Genomic DNA, 19,360 nt, shown 5'->3' on the forward strand with positions numbered 1-19,360 from the left:
TTGTCTATTAGTAAATCATCGACTGCTTCCCTTTCTTCAAAGCTGCAAAGCATTTTCTCTTCTCGTCACACTCTGTACGATTTGATTTCTCGTTACTAAGCAGTGAATCTGGAGGAATCGATGTGGGGCAATGGAACTACACTTCCAGATATCTTTGATTTCTTCCTTGAATTCCAGCAGACTCTGAGCGATTCAGAGAATAACCAGGAGCTGCGCGAATTACTTACAGATTCCAACAGTCCTTCCATCAAACTGATCAACTCCTTCTTCACAAATCCGATGGAAATGCTGCTAACAATTCTGACAGATCATCCCACACATTCCATTCTCCCGATTTCTGATTTCATTCAAACCATCCCAAACTCTTTCTCCATTTCTCCACCCCTTCTCTCCAAATCATTGTCCGCTATTTACCATTTCCTTTCAGAGAACAAATTGGATGGGATCAACTACGAATCTTTGTTTTCCCTTTTCCTTCGAGTACCTTTCATGTAGCTTCTTTCATGTAGCTTCTTTCACTTGATTCTTCGATTCTCGATGCTCCTTACAATGATTCCGCTTCAACTTTCACTCACTCTGCGCTTCATAAGCATCTTCTCTCTCTCCATTTATGGCTGGTCGAAGGACTTTTCTCGCAAGAAGCGTTGTGGAAAGAGCATCTCATCCTTCTGAATAACCTGTTCAGTTCCTATCCTCAACTACTGAGTATCGAAACATTCGAAGGAATGCCTTGGCTTCACTCCCTGTGCAAGCAGCCAAAACAGGATCCAAACCCTTCTAATAGTAATCATAATTCTGCTGATTTCACCTCAGTGGTGATGGAGCGATGCGATACGATCAAGCCGAAAACCATCGCAGACCCATTGTCTCTTGATGGAGTGATTATGGATTTGGCGACATGCTGCAAAGACCAGTTTTTCACGCGACAGATCCTTCCTTACATTTCCGCGCACCACTTTACATCTTCTTTGCCCGATCAACGTAGTTCGCTGGAGATCCTCACCTTACTCCTCTACGACGCGATCCAATGCAACAAAGAACAGACAGGTGTCGTATTAACGCGCGCTCTTTCTGATTCGAGTGCATTTGTTAAAAAGCAGTGCTTATTCGCTCTGAATGGACTGCGAGATCTCATTATCGAAGATCACATGAAGTCTGCAGGAGTGTTCGCCACTTTCAAAAACGATTCTTTTCGCTCCATCACTTCCACTACAGAAGAATCGCAAGTGTTGTTTTCATTCCACGCCCCCAGCAGTTGGAAATCACCGTTCGATATTGTTCTCGAACGTCTTCACATCTCTCTCGAATTGCTCTTGAAAGCGACTTCCGATCTGCGATTACCACTCACCAGCCTGTTGTGGGTCCATTCGTGCACCTTGCCTCAAATATCTTCGTATCGAATTAGTAGCTGGAATACGATTATCAATTACAACTCTTTGGTTTCCAACAACAGCAACAACAACAACAACGACGACGACGACGATTCGTTTGAGGATAAGCGAATGCGGCGCGGAGATACGGTTGTTTGTAACGCGCTGCAGCCCTCGGATATTTTCCGGTTGAATGAGAAGATCGTGAACGACTATCTCGCTGTAAACAATCCACATGCAGCCATGGCGATCACACGAAGTGGCCAAGTGGGACAACAGCTCTTGATTCAATGCCTAACGAACTATCAAGGATTCACAAACACACTCCAAACGTTTCTCTCTCATTGAGTGAATGCTTATTCATAGCTTTTCTGCGTATTCCGCCTTGTTTTCAAATCAGCAAATCACGTCTGCGGCCATGAAGGCGCTCGGGATTCAGGACGAAGAAGCCTGGATTTGCTGGCCGTGGCGTCAAATGACCGAGTGGAAGGGAAGTCAAGAGCTGGAGAAAACGCTGGAGCCTTCTCTTGAGGGATTGCTACTGCGCATGGAGATGGAATATCGAAACCCGCTGAATTCGTGGGAGGACGTGATGAATGAGGAGTGGATGCGAGAATGCAAGCTAACAATCGCCAAGCGGAGCAATGACTTCTTTTTGTGTGAAAGTGCGAGCTGGATAGGCATCGATTGACCCATAGAGATCCACGAATGGAGTCAGTTCACTTCGGATCTTGGCTTTTACTTCTTTATAAATAAGTTCATGAAAAACAGACAAGCGGAAGCCGCTTCGTTCGAACAGCAATCGTTTGTGGTGAACGTAAAACTCTTGGACATTTTGCGTGGATCGACCACAACGCAATCGGTCCAAAGCGTTCTAGAGAGTGTCCTTTCTCACATCACAACGCTTTCAAAATACGAGTCGACCCATGAAAACGAAATTCGTCACAGATATCTCGATATCTCTCGATATCAGCTTGAGATCTTGCGCTCCTCGCTCATCGACTGTTCCCATCCGATTATGATTTCGGCGGATCATCGCTCAATGATGCTTCTAGAAACAGCCAAAGTGCTTTTTCAGCAGGGATTTCGAACTCTGGCAGTGAATACGATTCGGGAAGCCGATCAATCTGCCTCCTCTTCGCTTCTTTCTATGACTTGCAGACTTGAAGAGCTGCTACTGACATCTGCGAACGAGGACGAAAGCAAACGACTCACCTCTGTAAAAGTGATGATTAGCATTTTAGAAAATGGAAACTCAACGGAGGAAGAAACGCAAATGTTAAGCAATTCCGTTACCACAACGCAGGACGCATTGGCTCCTGCTCTTCTCTCCCTTTGTTTACAAAGTCGTTGATGTTTCTTACGATAAGCACATAGAGCGGTCGTTTACTTCGATCGCCTTCCTCGCGTATGATCTGTACAAGCGATTGGATCAATACTTGGAAGGAGCAGAATACTCCACAATGCAGGATACGATGGTTCATTATGTTTTCCCTCATTCAACCTTTAGAATAAGCTCAAGCAGGAGATCATTTCGCTGGAAAGAGCGTTCAATAAAGCGTACAAATGCAATGTGTCTGCGATCTAGATCGAAAAAGGAGAAAGAAGCGCTGTATCCACAACTCAATGCGAAAAAGATTATGCTGAAGGATTTTGAAACTGGACCCAACTCTCCGGAACGCATCGATCAGCGATACACGACCTATCGAGACTTAACTCTACAGTTACTCCTTCAGGGAATTCTTGAAGGCGAGGAAATGTCAAAGAAGAGCGTATATTCGTTCGTTAGCTTGTGGTTCGAGAATTTGGAAGACGAGTATTTTTATTTATCGAGTGAGAATCACATTCAGGCAATCGGTGGAAACGATCGTGCAATCTATTTTGCCGAGATGTCCTCTGCAAGTGTTCGTTCCATTGGCTCACCAAGTAAGTTGTGAATCATGTCATTTATGGAAAGCTTGTGAGTCGGATCGGAACACAGAACCGAGAGCTTCTTTCTCTGATCATCCGACTCGTTCAGCAATATCCCTTCCATGTGATTCCATTCGTTTGTGATGCGGATTGTTTCGACTGTAGATACTTCCGATTTACTTCTCGGAAGCTTCCAGTCCCTCGATGCGAGCATCGCAAGCGAGAACCCTTCTCCACAACGTAAACAGCGGAACGATCACGATCGTAAAACGCTACGAAGCGCTCTTCAACGCATACTGCATCTTAATGTCAAAGGATTACAAGAAGGGAGAATCCCAAATACTCCCTTCTCACTTCACTTCGCACACCAATCTCCAACTCTGGTCTTCGATTCCAGTGCTCACAGCGACGCTTCCGATTCTCGCGATGGACGCCTTGACACAAAGCTCAATTCCTTATATTGGCAATTTCGGATCTTCGTTTTCTGTGATGGCGACTGGCATTACAGCGCCTCGAAAGATGAGTTGCTTCTCAGTGCAGGGAGATGAGTACATTCAAGTGATCAAACGAGACGAAATCCGATCGGACTGTGTGGTTCAGCAGCTGTTCGACCTGCTCAACCAGCTTCTGCGCGAGGTTCAGAATGATCCCAAGCTCGTATCGAAGAAAGTCGACCAGATTCTTCTTCGCACGTATAAAGTCGTCAGCATCACTTCCGATATTGGAGTTTTGGAATATGTCAGACACTCTCTAACCATTCGAGATTATTTGGTTGATGACTCGTTGTGTCTGATGTTGTTTTTGATCCGTAGGCAGAGCACGAAGAAGCGATCTGCACATCGTCGTTATCATCCGGGAGAGATCGAAAATGGAACGATTCTGAAGAAGTTCGAGAAGATCGGGAAGCAGGACAAGCAGCAACGTCTCGAGCTTTACCAGTCGATCACGAAACAGTTCACTCCGGTGTTCCACTACTTCTTTCTGGAGCGATTTGTGCATCCAGAATTGTGGTACCACAACATCCAAAACTTCATTTCCACGCTCAGCATTAACAGCATCATTGGGTATATAGTGGGATTGGGAGATCGCCATTTGCGGAACATCATGATTGACCAGAAGACCGGCCAGCTCATTCATATCGACTTCGGGATTCTGTTCGAAAAGGGAAGACTGCTGAGCGTTCCGGAGACGGTTCCCTTCCGCCTGACGCGTGAGTTTGTGGATTGTTTGGGCATGGAGGGCGTGGATGGTTTGCTGCGGCAGCAAATGGAGTTCTGTATGGATTTGATATGCAAGAACAAGGAGCTGATTCTCACGATTCTGCGCGTTTTCCTGCACGATCCGCTGAATCTGTGGAAGGTGCAGCCGAATCGATACGAAAACCGAATGGTGGAGGATGTGAACACCAGTGCGACGCAGGTGTTGTTTAAAATCGAGAACAAGATAATGCGGCGCGGCGTACAAACCACCGAATCGATCTCTGTCGAGAAGCAGGTGGACGTCCTAATCAAGATGGCGACGAACGAGAACAACCTGGCTCTCATGTATCATGGGTGGGGCGCTTGGCTCTGTCGTGTTTGTTAACAAACAAGTCCATTGCATGCAATGAATTTCGTTCGTTCGTTCGTTCGTTCGTTAGTCCTCGAGCAACTTCTCGTACTCCAGTCTGGCCTTTCGGACAACCCACCACTTCTTCAGTCCGATAAGGATCAAGCAGATGCTCACCAAGATAGCTCCGATAATACTATAGACATCCGTAGGATCCTTATTGATCACGACTTGCCACACATAGGACAAGACGATATCCAGGAATCGCATGGAGGTGGCAGGACCCGCCTTCTCCAACTGCAGTCCGCGGTTGATGCAGATCTGCGCTCCCGCTCCGAGCAGCGAAGTGGCAACCAGCAAAAGCCAGCCCTTCACGCTGGTGGTGGATTTCGGCCAAGGGAAGGTGTGAAGCTTGTAGTAGCTCTGGAAGATGTTGATCAACATCGTGAAGATCAGGATATAGTTGATCAGAACGAACACGGACACGGTAGGACCGACTTTGCGCACCGCAATATACGCAAAGGCGGCAGCAATCGAACCGATAAAAGCAATCATTACGTAAAAAGCATTCAAACTCTACGAGAATCAGAGGACAATTCAAAACGTACAGCTGTATGGAACAACCACGCCGGCTTCGATGTGAAAATTACTCCAACGAAACAGAAGCAACTAGCAACTCCGTCGAGCCAACCCCAGCTCTCATGCAACATACAGATAGCCAAAAATCCAGTGATCACAGGAGCTGTAAACGTTAACGTGGTCGCATCTCCAACGGGGATTTGAGTGAACGCAAAGAAATAACAAGTAATTTGAATGCCTCCAAAGAGACCACGGAAAATAACCCAGAGGAATTTCTTCCCCTCCTTATAAGGTCCAATCGGATTTGCCATCACAATACCACAGCAAACCAGGTTTATGACCAAGTTGAATAATGAACGAGTGAAAGTAATGGTGGGTGCAGGAATCTTATACTCCTGACCCAGCAGATTCACAAGAGAAGACATTAAACTACAATCAAACTAGATTTCGAAAAATTACCTTCCGAAAATGGAGGCGAATGCTACAAGCACCATACCCCAAGCAGAGTCTTTTGTCAAACGATAATTAGTGACCGCCTTGTCCTTTTCGATGGCCTTGGGATCTTGAGCTGCCTGCGGCGACACTGGCGTGGTCGGACTCTCCACCTTAACTTCCAAAACACCTCCCTTTTTGTTCATAAGAATATTTTGAGGAAATAGGACTCGTGGTAACCGTGGAAACCTATTGTACCCAATTGAGGCAATAATGTCTCGAAAAAAGATTTGGAATAAAAATGAGAGAAACTAAACACTCTGCCCTTTCATGTTGAAACACTTTTATATCCGATATACATTCTTAGGAGAGCAAATTCGATGCAACATTCCACGAATCTCTTTCTTAGGAGTGGCAGCTCATAGATTTTCATCCAACTCTTTTGTAGGCTCCTAACCATGCCGATCCAGACCCCTTCCATGACGAAAAACCTCTTCTTTTGTTGCCGACCATCCTATTTTCATCATTTTCAGCGAGGAGATTTTGACTTGTCATTTGCTCTCTCGTTTGAGCACAGCCATTCTGTAGAAGACACAAATAGAATTATTCGCTTATCTTCCAACATGAAACGACTCCACTTGTTTCAGTCATGTTCTATTTTTGATTCTTGCCGTCTTTGGTGCATAAGTAATGATTGAAAGGGAGGTAGGAATTCTGTCGTTTATCTGTGCGCAAACACTTTGGACAGACCATCCATTCCATTCCATCCATACGATCCACGTCAATGTTGATCACACGTGAACTAAGTCGAAATTCTATTTGTATTCTATAAAAATATGCAAGGAGTAAGTGAATACAATGCAGCGAGAATATTACTTTGCCCCTAGGTAGTATACAGAAAGCAATTTCAGATTGCATAATAGAATAGTATTGTCTTGATAGTGAGGCGATTATTCTACAACTTTACAAAGAGAAATCAATCCAATACCAGCATTCCAAATTGATGGGAAGCGATTCAAGTTCAGAATACTTGGTGGATTACGGCAAGCGTTTCATAATTTTCGGTAATCACTTCCAGCATGGTACAGAAAAGATAGAGGAAACGCCAACGCTTCCATCAAGGGAATCGGTATTCCAAATACATAAATTACCTATACAAGGGAGATACAGTCGTATTGTAGAATCGGAAAAAATCGTTTCCCAGCTCCCTAAAGCATAACAGGAACAACTTAGAATTGTACAGTATCAGACAGTCCGTAGCAACGACGCACATCGTTTCATTCACTGAGTAGCGTACTAGAGATTCCAGAATTAGTCTAACTGGAGAAGGAAATATGGAGAAAAGAGTACAGTAATTATAATACGTATGATTGTTTGGGACAATCACTGTACATCTGACAAAAAAGGTTTGAATATTTCTGATTATGGATGTTTCTCTGCTGAGCAATAAAGAATATCAAGAAGATCCGAAAAAATTACCCGAAAAACAGGGAGAGGAGAGTAAGGTTGAAAAGATGGGAGAAGTTGCGAAATTCTCGGTAATGGACCAATCCACTATGGAAATCGTGGATATGCGGAACAATGAGCACTATATGCTTCTTGTAGATGCACAGGCAACACTGCAATCGATTGAACCCCAGTTAAAAGTGCTGCTATGATGCATATTTTAACTCGTAGAGTATAGCCAAGTTAGGGGACGATATGATCGTGTTCCTCATTTTTGAATCAAAGGTGTTGTCTCCGGGCGACTATTTACACTCTATTATCACTGACAGCAATAATACATTTTACATGCTATGCGTATTTTCAAGCAAGTTCGTTCAGGTTTAGAAGCAATCTGTCTTGGAGAATCCTTCGATCCCTGTAGAGAATGAAACATCCAGATTCCTGGCATATGAGACAAGAATATCTGATCTGGCGACAGAGGTTACCCGGCTAAAAGTGGAGAATGTTTCACTGAACAACCGTCTATCTATGCTGCATAATCTGCTTCACGCAAACGGAATTCGTCTTCCTGAAGAAACAGCAGAGATCGAGAAGAAGGAGCAGATTCTGCTGAAGGAAAAGAAAGTAATTTTTTTAGTTCGCACGTCATCTTATGTAGGAACAAGAAGAGAAGGAAGTGATGGGTCAAGCCGTTATGCTGAAGTGGACAACCAAAGGAGTGGAAGGGATTAAGGCGCTCATCACTGAAATCAACAACTACACGTACACCAATCTGGAAGTGCTGGATCTAACGGGTACTCCCCCCTCTTTTCTCTTCAATAGATCTTCATATGGGCGACGAAGGCGCAGCTCTTCTGGCACAAGTCTTTTCTCAAGGCTGGTCGCTCGTGAACATCTTCCAATACTACTTTTCGCCTCCCACACTACCGCGTCTCCACTCGATTCTGCTGTACGGAAACGATATCACATCGACAGGAGCGAACACTCTTCTCTCTGCCTTCAAGTATCTTCCTCAAGTCGAGTTGCTGGGTCTCGAGTTTTTGCGTAATTTCCAGAAACCGACGACTCATCGCTAGGTCGTCGATTGTCCTCGAAAGAAGTGGAAATCTTCAATCACATGCAGTTGGAAGTCACGCTCTTCACTTCCACGTCGCTGGATCTCGCGAATCTGAATCTGGTCGACAACTTTTTGGTGCAGTTCTGCGGATATATGGATTACCTAATCACTGGCGATGTGACCACCATTCGAAAACTGTTCCTGAATCGTATTGTTACGCAGACAACCCATCAGTAGACAATCGATTTAAGTCTCGAGGCGTAATGAAGCTCGCATCGCTTATGGCCGATAGAAAACTCCCCAATCTGGAGATTCTCAACCTCGAAAACAACGAGATCGACGAGGAGTCCACCCACTTTCTCTCATGCAGCATCACAAGCGAGACGGTGCCGAACTTACAGGAGTTCTTGATCGGAGGGAATCCGATCGGCGATAAAGGCGTCACTCATTTGTTCCGCTATTTCCGAAAGAATAAAGTAAACTTCATTAAACGTCTCTGCTTGAATGGTTTGCGGCTCGTTGAAGGTATGTTGTGTAGAGATTCAGATGGAGTATGAGGGAATTCGATTCATTAGCAACTGCGTGCTGTTCGATACGATGAAGGGTCTGGTGGATTTGAATATCGCAAAGAATCGCATCGAGTCGAAGGGATTTGTGATTCTCGTGAAATCGATCGAGCGTGGCGGCTTCCCGAATCTGCAGCATCTGGATGTCAGCGGTTGTGTTTTGAATGGATACTGATACATAGAGAACGGCATTACGGATGATGGAGTGAATTATCTTCTTGTAGCTCTGTCAAAAGGACGCCTCGGCGTTTTGATTCAGATTGATATGGCCTGTTTGGGTTTTGGAGTGTGTTTATGTGTAGCGAACAAAATCAGCAAGACGATGATCGAGACTTGTAACCAAGCACTCAGTGGCCAAGATGAATTGCGGGTTTCTTTTGCTGTTAATCAAGTTTATTATTTTGTTTGTTGAATCCAACTTATTTGAGATTTAGCATTTGTGGGTGTTGTATTTGTTGAATCAAATGTTCCTTGTAAACTCAGATCATGTCGTTCACAATATTATGTACGTAAATGGTGATTGGATGCACGATTTCACTGTCTCCCAAATGACGGTTCTAATAATTTACTAATATTGTTTTATTTACTGTTTTCTGTAAATGGACAAATCAGTTTACTGTGTTGTGTGCAAAAAGACTGTGCCAGTTCATAAACAGGGTACTGAAAGCTTGCCAGAGCATGCTACTCTCAACGGTCATATTCTGTACTGCACTACTGATAAAACAGGCAGAGAGAGCAGGAATATTTGTTGTGAATTCTGTAGAAATCGGAACATGATGATTCTGGGCTATTCTACACGTACTCAAAAGCATGTTTGCATCCGGTGTATTGCGGATATGTCAAACTTTTCTTCTTTCATAGAGTGGAAAGACACTTACGTTTCATGGTATCCGTACGTCCTTTCTTACAATATCGTAACGGCTCTGGAGGCATCTCCTCTTGAAAAGAGGGGCGAGTCGGCCTACCAGCCTAATCTGTACCCAATTGTGTTAAACCGTCAGGCATTATACAAGCTTTCTGAAATCATTGGCGAGAAGAGAGGAGAAGAGTTGCAGTCAGACTATTGCATTTTGGGATATGGGGACTTTGCCACTTGCATTCGTGTTCATATTCCACAACGGGATACTCATCCTGAGGTCGTTCAGTCCTGCTGCTGTCAGGTTTCCTTTGAGGGCAACTCGAAGAAGGAGGATGCTGTGGTGGTTATGTGTCAAAAAGACGAAGTGACTCTTATCGTCCGCAACGTAAATTACAGAGACATCAACCAGAGTGGAAAATGTACCATCGTTTTCCCCACTCAGAATTGGATCGATGTGACGTTTTTTTCTACCGCTGGATTCTTGTTACAAGATCATGTTAAGCAATCTGCACTGCTTAGTCGCTGGATGGGTCATGGTGTCAATCTGATGTTCCGTAACATGTATTTGTCGAGGTTTAAGAGCATTCATTTGAACGTGACGGAGTTCCGTCACCTCAAGAATTCGATCAAGAACTTGTTGGATGTAATCGAGTGTGGAGACGATCCAGTTCGTCAAACAGGTAAGAGATGAGTGGCAGTCTTACCCACAGAATACGCCTTCGTTACGGGTATCTCCATCAATCGCGAACGGAAAACGCCCGTCGTGTTTATCAGCACGAGCGACAACCTTTTGGATATGCTCACGAATCAGATCAATAGCTATTTCATCCATAAAGATCGCAATGAGACAGTGCGCTGTGTTCGACTCTGTTCTGACGACTACTTCGTTGCTCATAAGGAGATATCGAAGTATTGCATTCAGCAGTTAGTTCCTGCATTGGCTCCCACGACTTCCATTCGAGAGAAGCTGGATCAGCAGTGCCTTTTCCAGGCCAATAAACTGAGCTTGATCAAGACCTACCCATTCATTACCTGCTCTATTACCGAGATTCCTTTCTTGGAGAAGCTCAGCAATTGCAGTTATATTGTTCTGGACGCGGACTACATTTCGAATGTGCGCCTTTCTGGACTGATTCCTTTCGCGTCCCAGATGCTTTTGTTCTGCCGAAAGGGCAGCAATGAAGAGGGTGAAATGAAGACGAAGAACGGAATTTTCGGTCTGGCTACGAATTATTTGGTTAATCAGGGTATTGAAGTGAAGAATATTCATGAACCACTGGAGATGGAGCATAGAGTCGTGACCAGGAGCAGTCGGATCAAAACATCGGAGCCGGTTTTGAATGGAGAGTACGCTCAGCTTTCGGAGATCACGTCGAGCCCGATGCAGGCCGTAAGCAATGAGCAACAAAAGAGTTCGGACGATCAAGAAAAGATAGCGGTACAAGAGAAGCCTGCAGAGGGAAGGTCGAGACAGAGAAGACAAAAAGCAAAGAAGCCTGCTGAAGAGAAGAAACCTGCTGTGGTGGAAGCAAAGAAGCCTGCTGTGGTGGAAGCAAAGAAGCCTGCTGAAGAGAAGAAGCCTGCTGAAGAGAAGAAACCTGCTGTGGTGGAAGCAAAGAAGCCTGTTGAAGAGAAGAAGCCTGCTGTGGTGGAAGCAAAGAAACCTGCTGTGGTGGAAGAGAAGAAACCTGCTGTGGTGGAAGAGAAGAAACCTGCTGTGGTGGAAGAGAAACCGTCAAAGAAGAACAGAAAGTCTAAGAAGAATCCCAAAAGAAAGCTGGTTGCTGCGCAAGTCACTCAAACGGTAAAGGAAGAAACAAAAGAAGAGTCACCGAAAGAAGAAAAGAAAGAAGAAATAAAGGAAGAATTACCGAAAGAATTACCGAAAGAGGAGCCAAAGCCTCAAATCGAAGCCAAACCGCAGAGACATGGAAGAGATTCCATTCGACGAGCTCGCAAAGCAAACAAAGATGCTGCCGTAGCTGCTCCCATTCAGAAAGAAAATGAAAAGCCTAAAGAGCCAGAGAAGAAAGAAGAGAAGGTAGAGCCGATTCCTGCTCCTGTTCCAGTCATTGAACAAGAGAAGGTGGAAAAGGTTGAAGAGAAAAAGCCTGAAGAAAAGGCCGAGGAGCCATTGGCTGAAGAGAAGAAGGTCGCGCTCTCTCCCATAATGGAAGAAAAGGAAAATGAAGTGTCTCCGGTCATTGAGGAGACAAAGAAGGAGGAAATGGCTTCCTCTGGAGAAGATGAGATTGTGCTGAGCGTATCTCCTTCATCTGCAGGAAAGACACCAGATACGCCCTCGCAATCGGAGGATAAAAAGCTGGAGGAAGCAAAGAAGGAAAAACCAGTAGTTGAAGAGGCAAAGGTTGAAGAGGAAAAGAAGGTCGAATCCGTGCCTGTTCCTGTGGTCGAAGAAAAGAAAGAAGAACCAGAAGTTGAAGAGGAAAAGAAGGAAGAGAAACCTGCCGAATCAGCTCCTGTGCTTGTGGTTGAAGAAGAAAAGTCAGTAGTTGAAAAGAAAGAAGAAGAACCAGTGGTTGAAGAGAAGAAGGTTGAAGAAGTAAAGAAGGAAGAACCAGTGATCGAAGAAGAGAAGAAGGTCGAATCGGTGCCTGTTCCTGTAGTCGAAGAAAAGAAAGAGGAGCCAGTAGTTGAAGAAGAGAAGAAGGTTGAAGAGGAAAAGAAGGTCGAATCGGTGCCTGTTCCTGTAGTCGAAGAGAAGAAGGAAGAGAAGAAGGAAGAGAAACCTGTCGAATCAGCTCCTGTTCCTGTGGTTGAAGAAGAAAAGATTGAGAAGCCAGTGGATAAAGAAACGAAAGAAGAAGTAGTTGAAGAGGAAAGGAAGGAAGAAGAAGAGAAGAAGGTCAATTCTGTGCCTGTACCTGTGGTTGAAGAGAAGGTAGAAAAGGTTGAAGAAGTAAAGAAAGAAGAAGAGCCTGCGATTAAAGAACCAGTAGTTGAAGAAGAAGCAAAGGTTGAAGAGGAAAAGAAGGAAGAGAAGAAGGTCGAATCAGCTCCTGTGCTTGTGGTTGAAGAAGAGAAGAAGGTTGAAGAAGAAAAGAAGGAAGAAGAGCCTGTGATTGATGAAGAGAAGAAGGTCGAATCAGCTCCTGTGCTTGTGGTTGAAGAAGAGAAGAAGGTTGAAGAAGTAAAGAAAGAAGAAGAGCCTGCGATTAACGAAGAGAAGAAGGTCAAAGAAGAACCGTCGGCTGAAGAGAAACCTGTCGAATCAATCCCTGTTGTTTCGGAAGCTCCCAAACCCTTCGACGATCTGACCCTTTCCCTCTCGGATAAGGTCATAAACCCGACCGAGATCCCCATGTCCTACAAGCTGGCTTCCTCCCCCGATAGCACCTCCAACCTCCCCATCAACCCAATCGTCAACAGCGCCAAACCCGTCCACATCGGATCGGAGATCTACAAGGAAGGCAAGCAGAACGACGATTCGTTCCCTGCCAACTTAAGCAGTGAGATCGGGTTTTCGGAAGAAGGCTTCAATCTCCCGGACCAAGTCACGGAGATCAGTCCGCTCCCCTCTGTCCCGAATGTCCAGCCCTCGTATTACGTGTCCCAAGTGCAAGAGACCGCCACCTCCGAAAAGGAGACCCAGAGCAAGGCGGCTCCAGCCGAGGCTTCCGCTGCTCCATCTTCACAACCTCCGACCAAGCCCGTTTTTGTCGAGACGAACCCGCTTTTAATGCCTATGCGCCACGCTCTCCTCCATTTTTGCCTTGTTTGTTCAACAAACACCTCACTTCTTTTCGCTGTGATGCAGCATCCAGTCCGTCAGCAACGCCACGCCATATCCCGTGCCGCCCTGCGGGATCCAATCCACCGGCTTGCTCGTCATCGCCGTTCCTGCGATATCCAGATGCGCCCACGGCAGATCGCCCTTCACGAACTGCTTCAAAAACGCCGCCGCCGTGCAAGCGCCGCCATCTCTTCCTTCTCCCATATTCCGCAGATCCGCCACCTTGCAGTCCAGGATTTCCTGCTCGTGCTCCTCCTCGATCGGCATGTGCCAGCATCGCTCCCGCGTCCGATCTCCGCTCTCCATCAATTCCTTCACCAGCTTCTCGTCGTTTCCAAAGAGTCCCGCCGTGTAGGTGCCCAGGCCCACGCAGATCGCGCCCGTGAGCGTGCAGATGTCCACCATGCAGTCGATCTCGTAGTGCTCCTGCACGTACGCCATCGCGTCCGCCAGAATCAGCCGACCTTCCGCGTCCGTATTGCACACCTCCACAAATCGGCCCTATTTCTCGCTCCGCTCCGCCACCCCCACATCAAACGACTTCAGAATCGACCCGGGACGGTACGCTTTGCTCCCCACCATGTTCTCGACCGCGGGGATCGCCGCTACCAGATTGACCGGCGCGTTCATCTTCGCCAGCGTGTCCATCGCGCCCAGCACCGCCGCAGCGCCGCCCATGTCCAGCTGCATGTCTTCGATGTGTCCCGTCGGCTTCAGATTCAGCCCGCCCGCGTCGAAGCAGACGCCCTTCCCGACCACGGCGCTGAATTTCCGCTGCGATCGATCGCCTCTGCGGTTCACTCACTCGCCTCGATTCGCTTCTTACATGTACGTCATCAGAATCAGGCGGGGCGCGCAATCGGAGCCCTGGCCCACCGCGTTGATGAGATTCAGCCCTTCGGCTTGCAGATCCGGCGCCTACGCCTCACGCTCGCTTCGCGTTTCGACCTGCAGGACCTTGAATTCGACGTTGTCGCGCTCGCAGATGCGTCGACACAGCAGCTCCAACGCGCGCGGATTCAGCTCGCTGGACTGCTCGTTCGCCCAGATCCGTGCGTTGACCGTGCCCTCGCCCACCAGCGCGCCGTAGCGGATCGCCTGCTCGACCGAGGCGGCCTGCTCGTCAGGGAGCGGCTTGCTGGGGACGAAGTCGACGGTTTTCAGAAGCGTTTTGTGCTTGTCTTTGGTGGTGAGGTATTTGCCGTCGTGGGGCAAATGATTGGAACAGACCACGATCTAGGGGAGAAAAGAAGACGACAGGGGAGTACGTTGGCCATGGCAGAAGCGGTGTCTTCCACGGGGAGCGCGCTGAGGGAAGGGATTTCCATCACGGCGGTGGTTTGGTCCATGCCTTGCAGATAGGTCGTGGCGGTGTTAACGCACTTTCGGATGGTCTAGGGGAGAGAGGAGGCGAAACGGAGGATACGTTGAGATTCACACTCTTCTCCTTGCCCATAGAAATGAGAAGGTAGCGATCACGGAATACAGAGCCGAGATTCCCGTTCCAGAACTTCTCCCTAGACGTTCATGCTGACCTCTACCGCAAACTCAGGAATCATGAGAGTGCAGGCACTGCGAGGAGTAACCTTCAGGTTTTCGAGTTGCGATGCCACCAACGGATTCTAGGGAGTAGGCCAAACCAATCGCCAGCTACAATGTTCAAAGTCGATGCCTTCAACATTGTCAACTCCTCTTCGGTGATAAACTTGACAGTAATGGGAGCCGCCTTCACGTCTGTGTTAGAAATTCGCACGAAAACGCCTACTGGGCTCCAGCTGCTTAATGAAGTTCACGCTCATACGCTGCGAAATCTGGGGGATCTTTAACGATGCAATAGTGCTACTCATTCTCTTGAACGCACTCAACATTCTTTTTCTGAAATGAGGAATGGAACGTTCGATTGTAACAAACACAAAACTGCCACACATCGTTTCCAAATCGGTCCTTTCCATCTCCCATGATCCCTCCCGTGTGGATGCGCGGCGCGATATTCATGCTCATGAGCTCCTGGAAGAGCAGCTTGCAGGCATACGGGATCTCCACCTTCGAGAACTAGATCAAAGGCCCATTCCAACCGAACCCTGGTTTTATTGTCACAGTTTTTGCAGATATAGGTATTATCGATCATCGTACAGATCAGTCCGCAGTCGTCGCAGATCGTCACCACGTACGCGTCCGACGAGTAGAAGAAGCGCTCGCGCACCAGCTGCGACGCGCCGTACGCGATCAGCACATCACGCTCCATCTCTCCCATTCGCAGACCTCCGTCGCGCGAGCGGCCTTCGAGCGGCTGGCGCGTGGGGTGAAGGATTCGACCGGGTTTGGCTCAAGGATATACCAACAGACTGTTCATTCCGCGGGCTCGCGCGTGGATCTTGTCGTCCACGAGGTGCTTCAGGCGCTGGTAGAACGTGGGGCCCATGAAGACGCGCGCCTCCATGCGCCGCCCGGTGTGTCCGTTGTAGAGGACTTCGTAGCCGCGCTTCTGGTAGCCCTCGTTGTGCAGCTTGTTGGAGATGTCCTCCACCGTCACGTCGCTGAACGCCGTGCCGTCGCCCTCGCGCGCCTGCAGCGCCGCGACCTTGCCGAGCAGACACTCGATGAGCTGTCCGATGGTCATACGCGAAGGAATGGCGTGCGGGTTCATGATGATGTCGGGGACGATGCCGTTCTCGGTGAAGGGCATGTCTTCCTGCCGATACGTCATTCCGATCGTTCCCTTCTGCCCGTGTCGCGAGCTCAGCTTATCTCCGATCTGCGGGACTCGCACCGAGCGCACTTTCACCTTCACGAAGCGGAAGCCCTTCTCGTTGGTGGTCAGCATCACCTCGTCCACGATGCCGCTCTCCGCGTGGCGCAGCCCCGTGCTGTTGTCCTTCAGATTGGAGCGTCCGTGCACGTTCAGCTCCCCGGTGGGCGTGGCCTTGCCGATCAGGATGCTGTCTCCCGTCACTCGCGAGCCCTGGAATGAGAAGAGACCGAGAAAGGCGTACCGGCTTCACGAGACCGTCTTCGTCGAGGTTGCGGTAGAGTCCCTCGTCTTTGGTCATCGAGCACTGTTCGGAGAGCGGCCGGCAGAAGCGCTCGTTGCCCATGGAGGGGTTGCTCAGGCTCAGAGAGGACGTCGTGGTGTCGCGACGGACCTCCGTGTCCTGGTACGTGCGGTAGAAGATCGACCGGAAGAGACCGCGCTCGATGGCGGACTGGTTCAGGATCAGCGAGTCCTCCTGGTTGTAGCCCGAGTAGCAGCAGATCGCCACCACGCAGTTGCAGCCGGCAGGCAGCTCTTTGAAGCGCAGGTAGGTCATGGCTTTGGTGGTCACGAGAGGCTGCTGGGGGTAGGAGAGCACGTGCGCGGTGGTGTCCATGCGCTGTCGGTAGTTGCTGACGTACACGCCCATGGCCTGCTTGCCCATAGCGGACTGGTAGGTGTTTCGAGGCGACTGGTTGTGGTCGGGGAACGGAATGATCGAGGCGCACACGCCCAGAATCATGGAGGGATGGATCTCGCAGTGCGTGTAGGTCGTGCAGCTGCGGTTCTCCACGCAGGCTCGCATGGTCTTCAGATCCATACCAATCATGCAGTACTCTTCCTCCTCCGCCGACACGTACTCGATCAGTCGGTTCAACACCAGGTCCGAGAACATCGTTTCGGGCTGGAGGTTCCGCAGATGGTACTTACGAATCTTCACTCGCTGCGTTATCGGATCCACGACGTACAGCGGACGGCAGCAACGGCCAGCGTCCGCGGTGATTCGAAGCTCTCGCTCCTGGATGTCGTACACCATGGACACGTCCGTGTCGAAGTCCTCGCGATGGTCCAGAATCACCTTGGGGTCGCGATGGATCCCCACCCAGACGCCGTTCACGAACACCTTGGTGGTTTTGGGGATCAGCGACGACGCGATCGTCTCCAGCTCCTCCACGCCGTTGTTCTCCAGCAGACGGTAGATCTTCTCCACCTGCCAATCACGCGCACCCGCCGCTCCTACCGGGTTTCCGACCGAGATGTAGCACATCAGCGCGAGGTTCTTCACGATTCCGCAGGACTGGCCCTCGGGCGTCTCGGCGGGACACATCATTCCCCACTGCGTGCTGTGCAGCAAACGCGGCTTCGTCACCTTGCTCGTGGTATCGATGGGGGACTTCAGGCGACGCAGACTCGACAGCGACGACGCATACGTCAGTCGGTTCAGCGACTGGGAAACGCCCGTCGTGGTGGGCATTCCGCGAGAGCGATCGCCCCAATTCCCCGTGGCGAACGAATACTTGAGACCGTCCGAAATGATGCTGGACTAGATGTTAGTCGTCCTGCTCCAGAGCTACCTTGGCGTTGGTCATGATGTTGATGAAGGAGCTTCCCTTCCGACTGTTGACCACCTTCTTCATGTGGCTGCGCAGTTCCTAGCTGGCAGCCAAACCCCATTCCTACTTTGGTGAATCGGTAGAGCAGGCCGTGGAACAGACGGCCGATCATCGGACCTGCCAGATCCATTCGCTTGTTGCTGATGTGGTCTCGGTCCTCCTGCTCGTTGCGATTCAGCGAGCAGTTCAGCAGCTTGTGCACCATATAGCCCAGGTAGAACGCCTTCTTGCAGTTGCTGTTGGGGCCGAAGTCCACGTTGATGTGCGGCAGCATGATCTTCTGAAGGAGACGGCTGGCGAACTTGACTCGTTCGGATCTCGGCCGCGTTCCGTTCTCATCGATCATTTTCGGATGGCGCGTCGCGATGAAGTTCAACGCTTCCTACCCCTCATCGCCCTCGCGCAGACCCACCTCGCGCGTTCTGCACTCCGATGCCTCGACGAGCGAAGGCCGGAACCGCTCCATCATCTCCACATCGTCGAAGTTCTACACGCTCGACCCGCTGCCCGACCGCCCTACATAGCAGATGTGCTGGATGATCGATCGGTCGTTCTCGCACCCCAGCGCGCGGAAGAGAATGCACACCGGGATTTCATCGCTCAGCGTGGGCAGCTTCGCCCAGATGCAGTATTTGTTTTTGATTTGGGACTTCGAGGAGTGCGCATACATGCAGAGCATGAGGGTCTGCGCCGGCACGCTGCTCCCTTCTGGCACGCTTCGGATCTCGGCCGTCCAGGAGTATTTCGAGGGCTGCTTCTTTTCGAACACATAGACTTTGTTGGTGGTTTGGCGCTCTTGGGCGATGATGGCCTTCTCGCTGCCATTGATGATGAAATAACCTCCCTGGTCATAGATACACTCGCCTATGCTGGCGCGGCGCTCATCATCGAGACCATATAGATTACAGGCTTCAGAACGAAGCATTACTGGAATCTATTTGTGACAAATCTCCAATATGCACACTGTGCATAGGCGGATATCCATAGACTTGGAAACAGCATCATCGCTCTCGTTTCCTTTTATATGGACGGAGGTTTGCGTCATTCCAACATATATTGATGCAGCATACGTCAAATTACGTAATCGAGCCTCACGCGGCCACAACACACTACTCTGTTCGGCACCGGTAGAAGCCACCGTAGGGCGCGATGCCTTCACTCCATCCATTGTGATAGATATTTTTATTTGATCTTCGTCATTATCTGCTATGGTTGTATACTAAACATTAGGAACGTTCGAGAAAAACACACCTGTCCTTCAGAAATGGCTTCAATGCCTCGATCTGATTGATCCCTTATCTGTTGCTCGATGGTTCGGTTCATAAAGTTATTGAAGGAGTCAAGCTGCTGACTAACAAGTCCCTTCTCAAGAAAGAACGAATTGATGATAGTCCAGGTATCGTCCTATTCAAAAGACATATTCTACGCCCCAAACCTCCGTAATCTCCTCTGCCTCGTCTCCTTCCATCTCAT

The 19,360-nt window shown here is 48.8% G+C and overlaps 6 protein-coding genes; 3 read left to right on the top strand and 3 right to left on the bottom strand.

The window, feature by feature from the left end:
* Positions 1-3,707: 3,707 nt before the first annotated feature.
* GSBLH_T00002748001 (uncharacterized protein) lies at positions 3,708-4,865 on the top strand (the record flags this gene model as incomplete). The annotated part of the gene is made up of 1 exon (XM_013041246.1): positions 3,708-4,865. The coding sequence occupies one exon, from the start codon at positions 3,708-3,710 to the stop codon at positions 4,863-4,865; it is 1,158 nt and encodes a 385-aa protein (XP_012896700.1).
* Positions 4,866-4,875: 10 nt separating this feature from the next.
* On the bottom strand, positions 4,876-6,046 carry GSBLH_T00002749001 (uncharacterized protein; the record flags this gene model as incomplete). XM_013041247.1 has 3 exons in its annotated part: positions 4,876-5,405; positions 5,438-5,837; positions 5,868-6,046. The coding sequence occupies 3 exons, from the start codon at positions 6,044-6,046 to the stop codon at positions 4,917-4,919; spliced, it is 1,068 nt and encodes a 355-aa protein (XP_012896701.1). The 3' UTR covers positions 4,876-4,916.
* A 1,218-nt stretch (positions 6,047-7,264) lies between these two features.
* Positions 7,265-9,321, top strand: GSBLH_T00007079001 (uncharacterized protein; the record flags this gene model as incomplete). The annotated part of the gene is given in 10 exon segments (XM_013041248.1): positions 7,265-7,486; positions 7,518-7,640; positions 7,671-7,910; positions 7,945-8,080; positions 8,109-8,330; positions 8,342-8,551; positions 8,566-8,868; positions 8,882-9,061; positions 9,092-9,181; positions 9,212-9,321. 10 exon segments carry the CDS (start codon positions 7,265-7,267, stop codon positions 9,319-9,321), a joined length of 1,836 nt encoding a protein of 611 aa, XP_012896702.1.
* Positions 9,322-11,995: 2,674 nt separating this feature from the next.
* On the top strand, positions 11,996-13,469 carry GSBLH_T00002750001 (uncharacterized protein; the record flags this gene model as incomplete). Its single annotated transcript, XM_013041249.1, has 2 exons — positions 11,996-13,318; positions 13,353-13,469. 2 exons carry the CDS (start codon positions 11,996-11,998, stop codon positions 13,467-13,469), a joined length of 1,440 nt encoding a protein of 479 aa, XP_012896703.1.
* Positions 13,470-13,522: 53 nt separating this feature from the next.
* On the bottom strand, positions 13,523-14,871 carry GSBLH_T00002751001 (uncharacterized protein; the record flags this gene model as incomplete). The annotated part of the gene is made up of 5 exons (XM_013041250.1): positions 13,523-14,023; positions 14,054-14,312; positions 14,349-14,440; positions 14,471-14,758; positions 14,791-14,871. 5 exons carry the CDS (start codon positions 14,869-14,871, stop codon positions 13,523-13,525), a joined length of 1,221 nt encoding a protein of 406 aa, XP_012896704.1.
* Positions 14,872-15,361: 490 nt separating this feature from the next.
* On the bottom strand, positions 15,362-19,210 carry GSBLH_T00002752001 (uncharacterized protein; the record flags this gene model as incomplete). The annotated part of the gene is made up of 10 exons (XM_013041251.1): positions 15,362-15,574; positions 15,603-15,847; positions 15,869-16,484; positions 16,516-17,817; positions 17,849-17,926; positions 17,955-18,265; positions 18,296-18,374; positions 18,408-18,821; positions 18,852-19,106; positions 19,139-19,210. The coding sequence occupies 10 exons, from the start codon at positions 19,208-19,210 to the stop codon at positions 15,362-15,364; spliced, it is 3,585 nt and encodes a 1,194-aa protein (XP_012896705.1).
* Positions 19,211-19,360: the final 150 nt, after the last annotated feature.

Source organism: Blastocystis hominis (genome assembly GCF_000151665.1).
Source record: "Blastocystis hominis, Singapore isolate B (sub-type 7) whole genome shotgun sequence assembly, scaffold_2".
Lineage (NCBI taxonomy): Eukaryota > Bigyra > Opalinata > Blastocystidae > Blastocystis > Blastocystis hominis.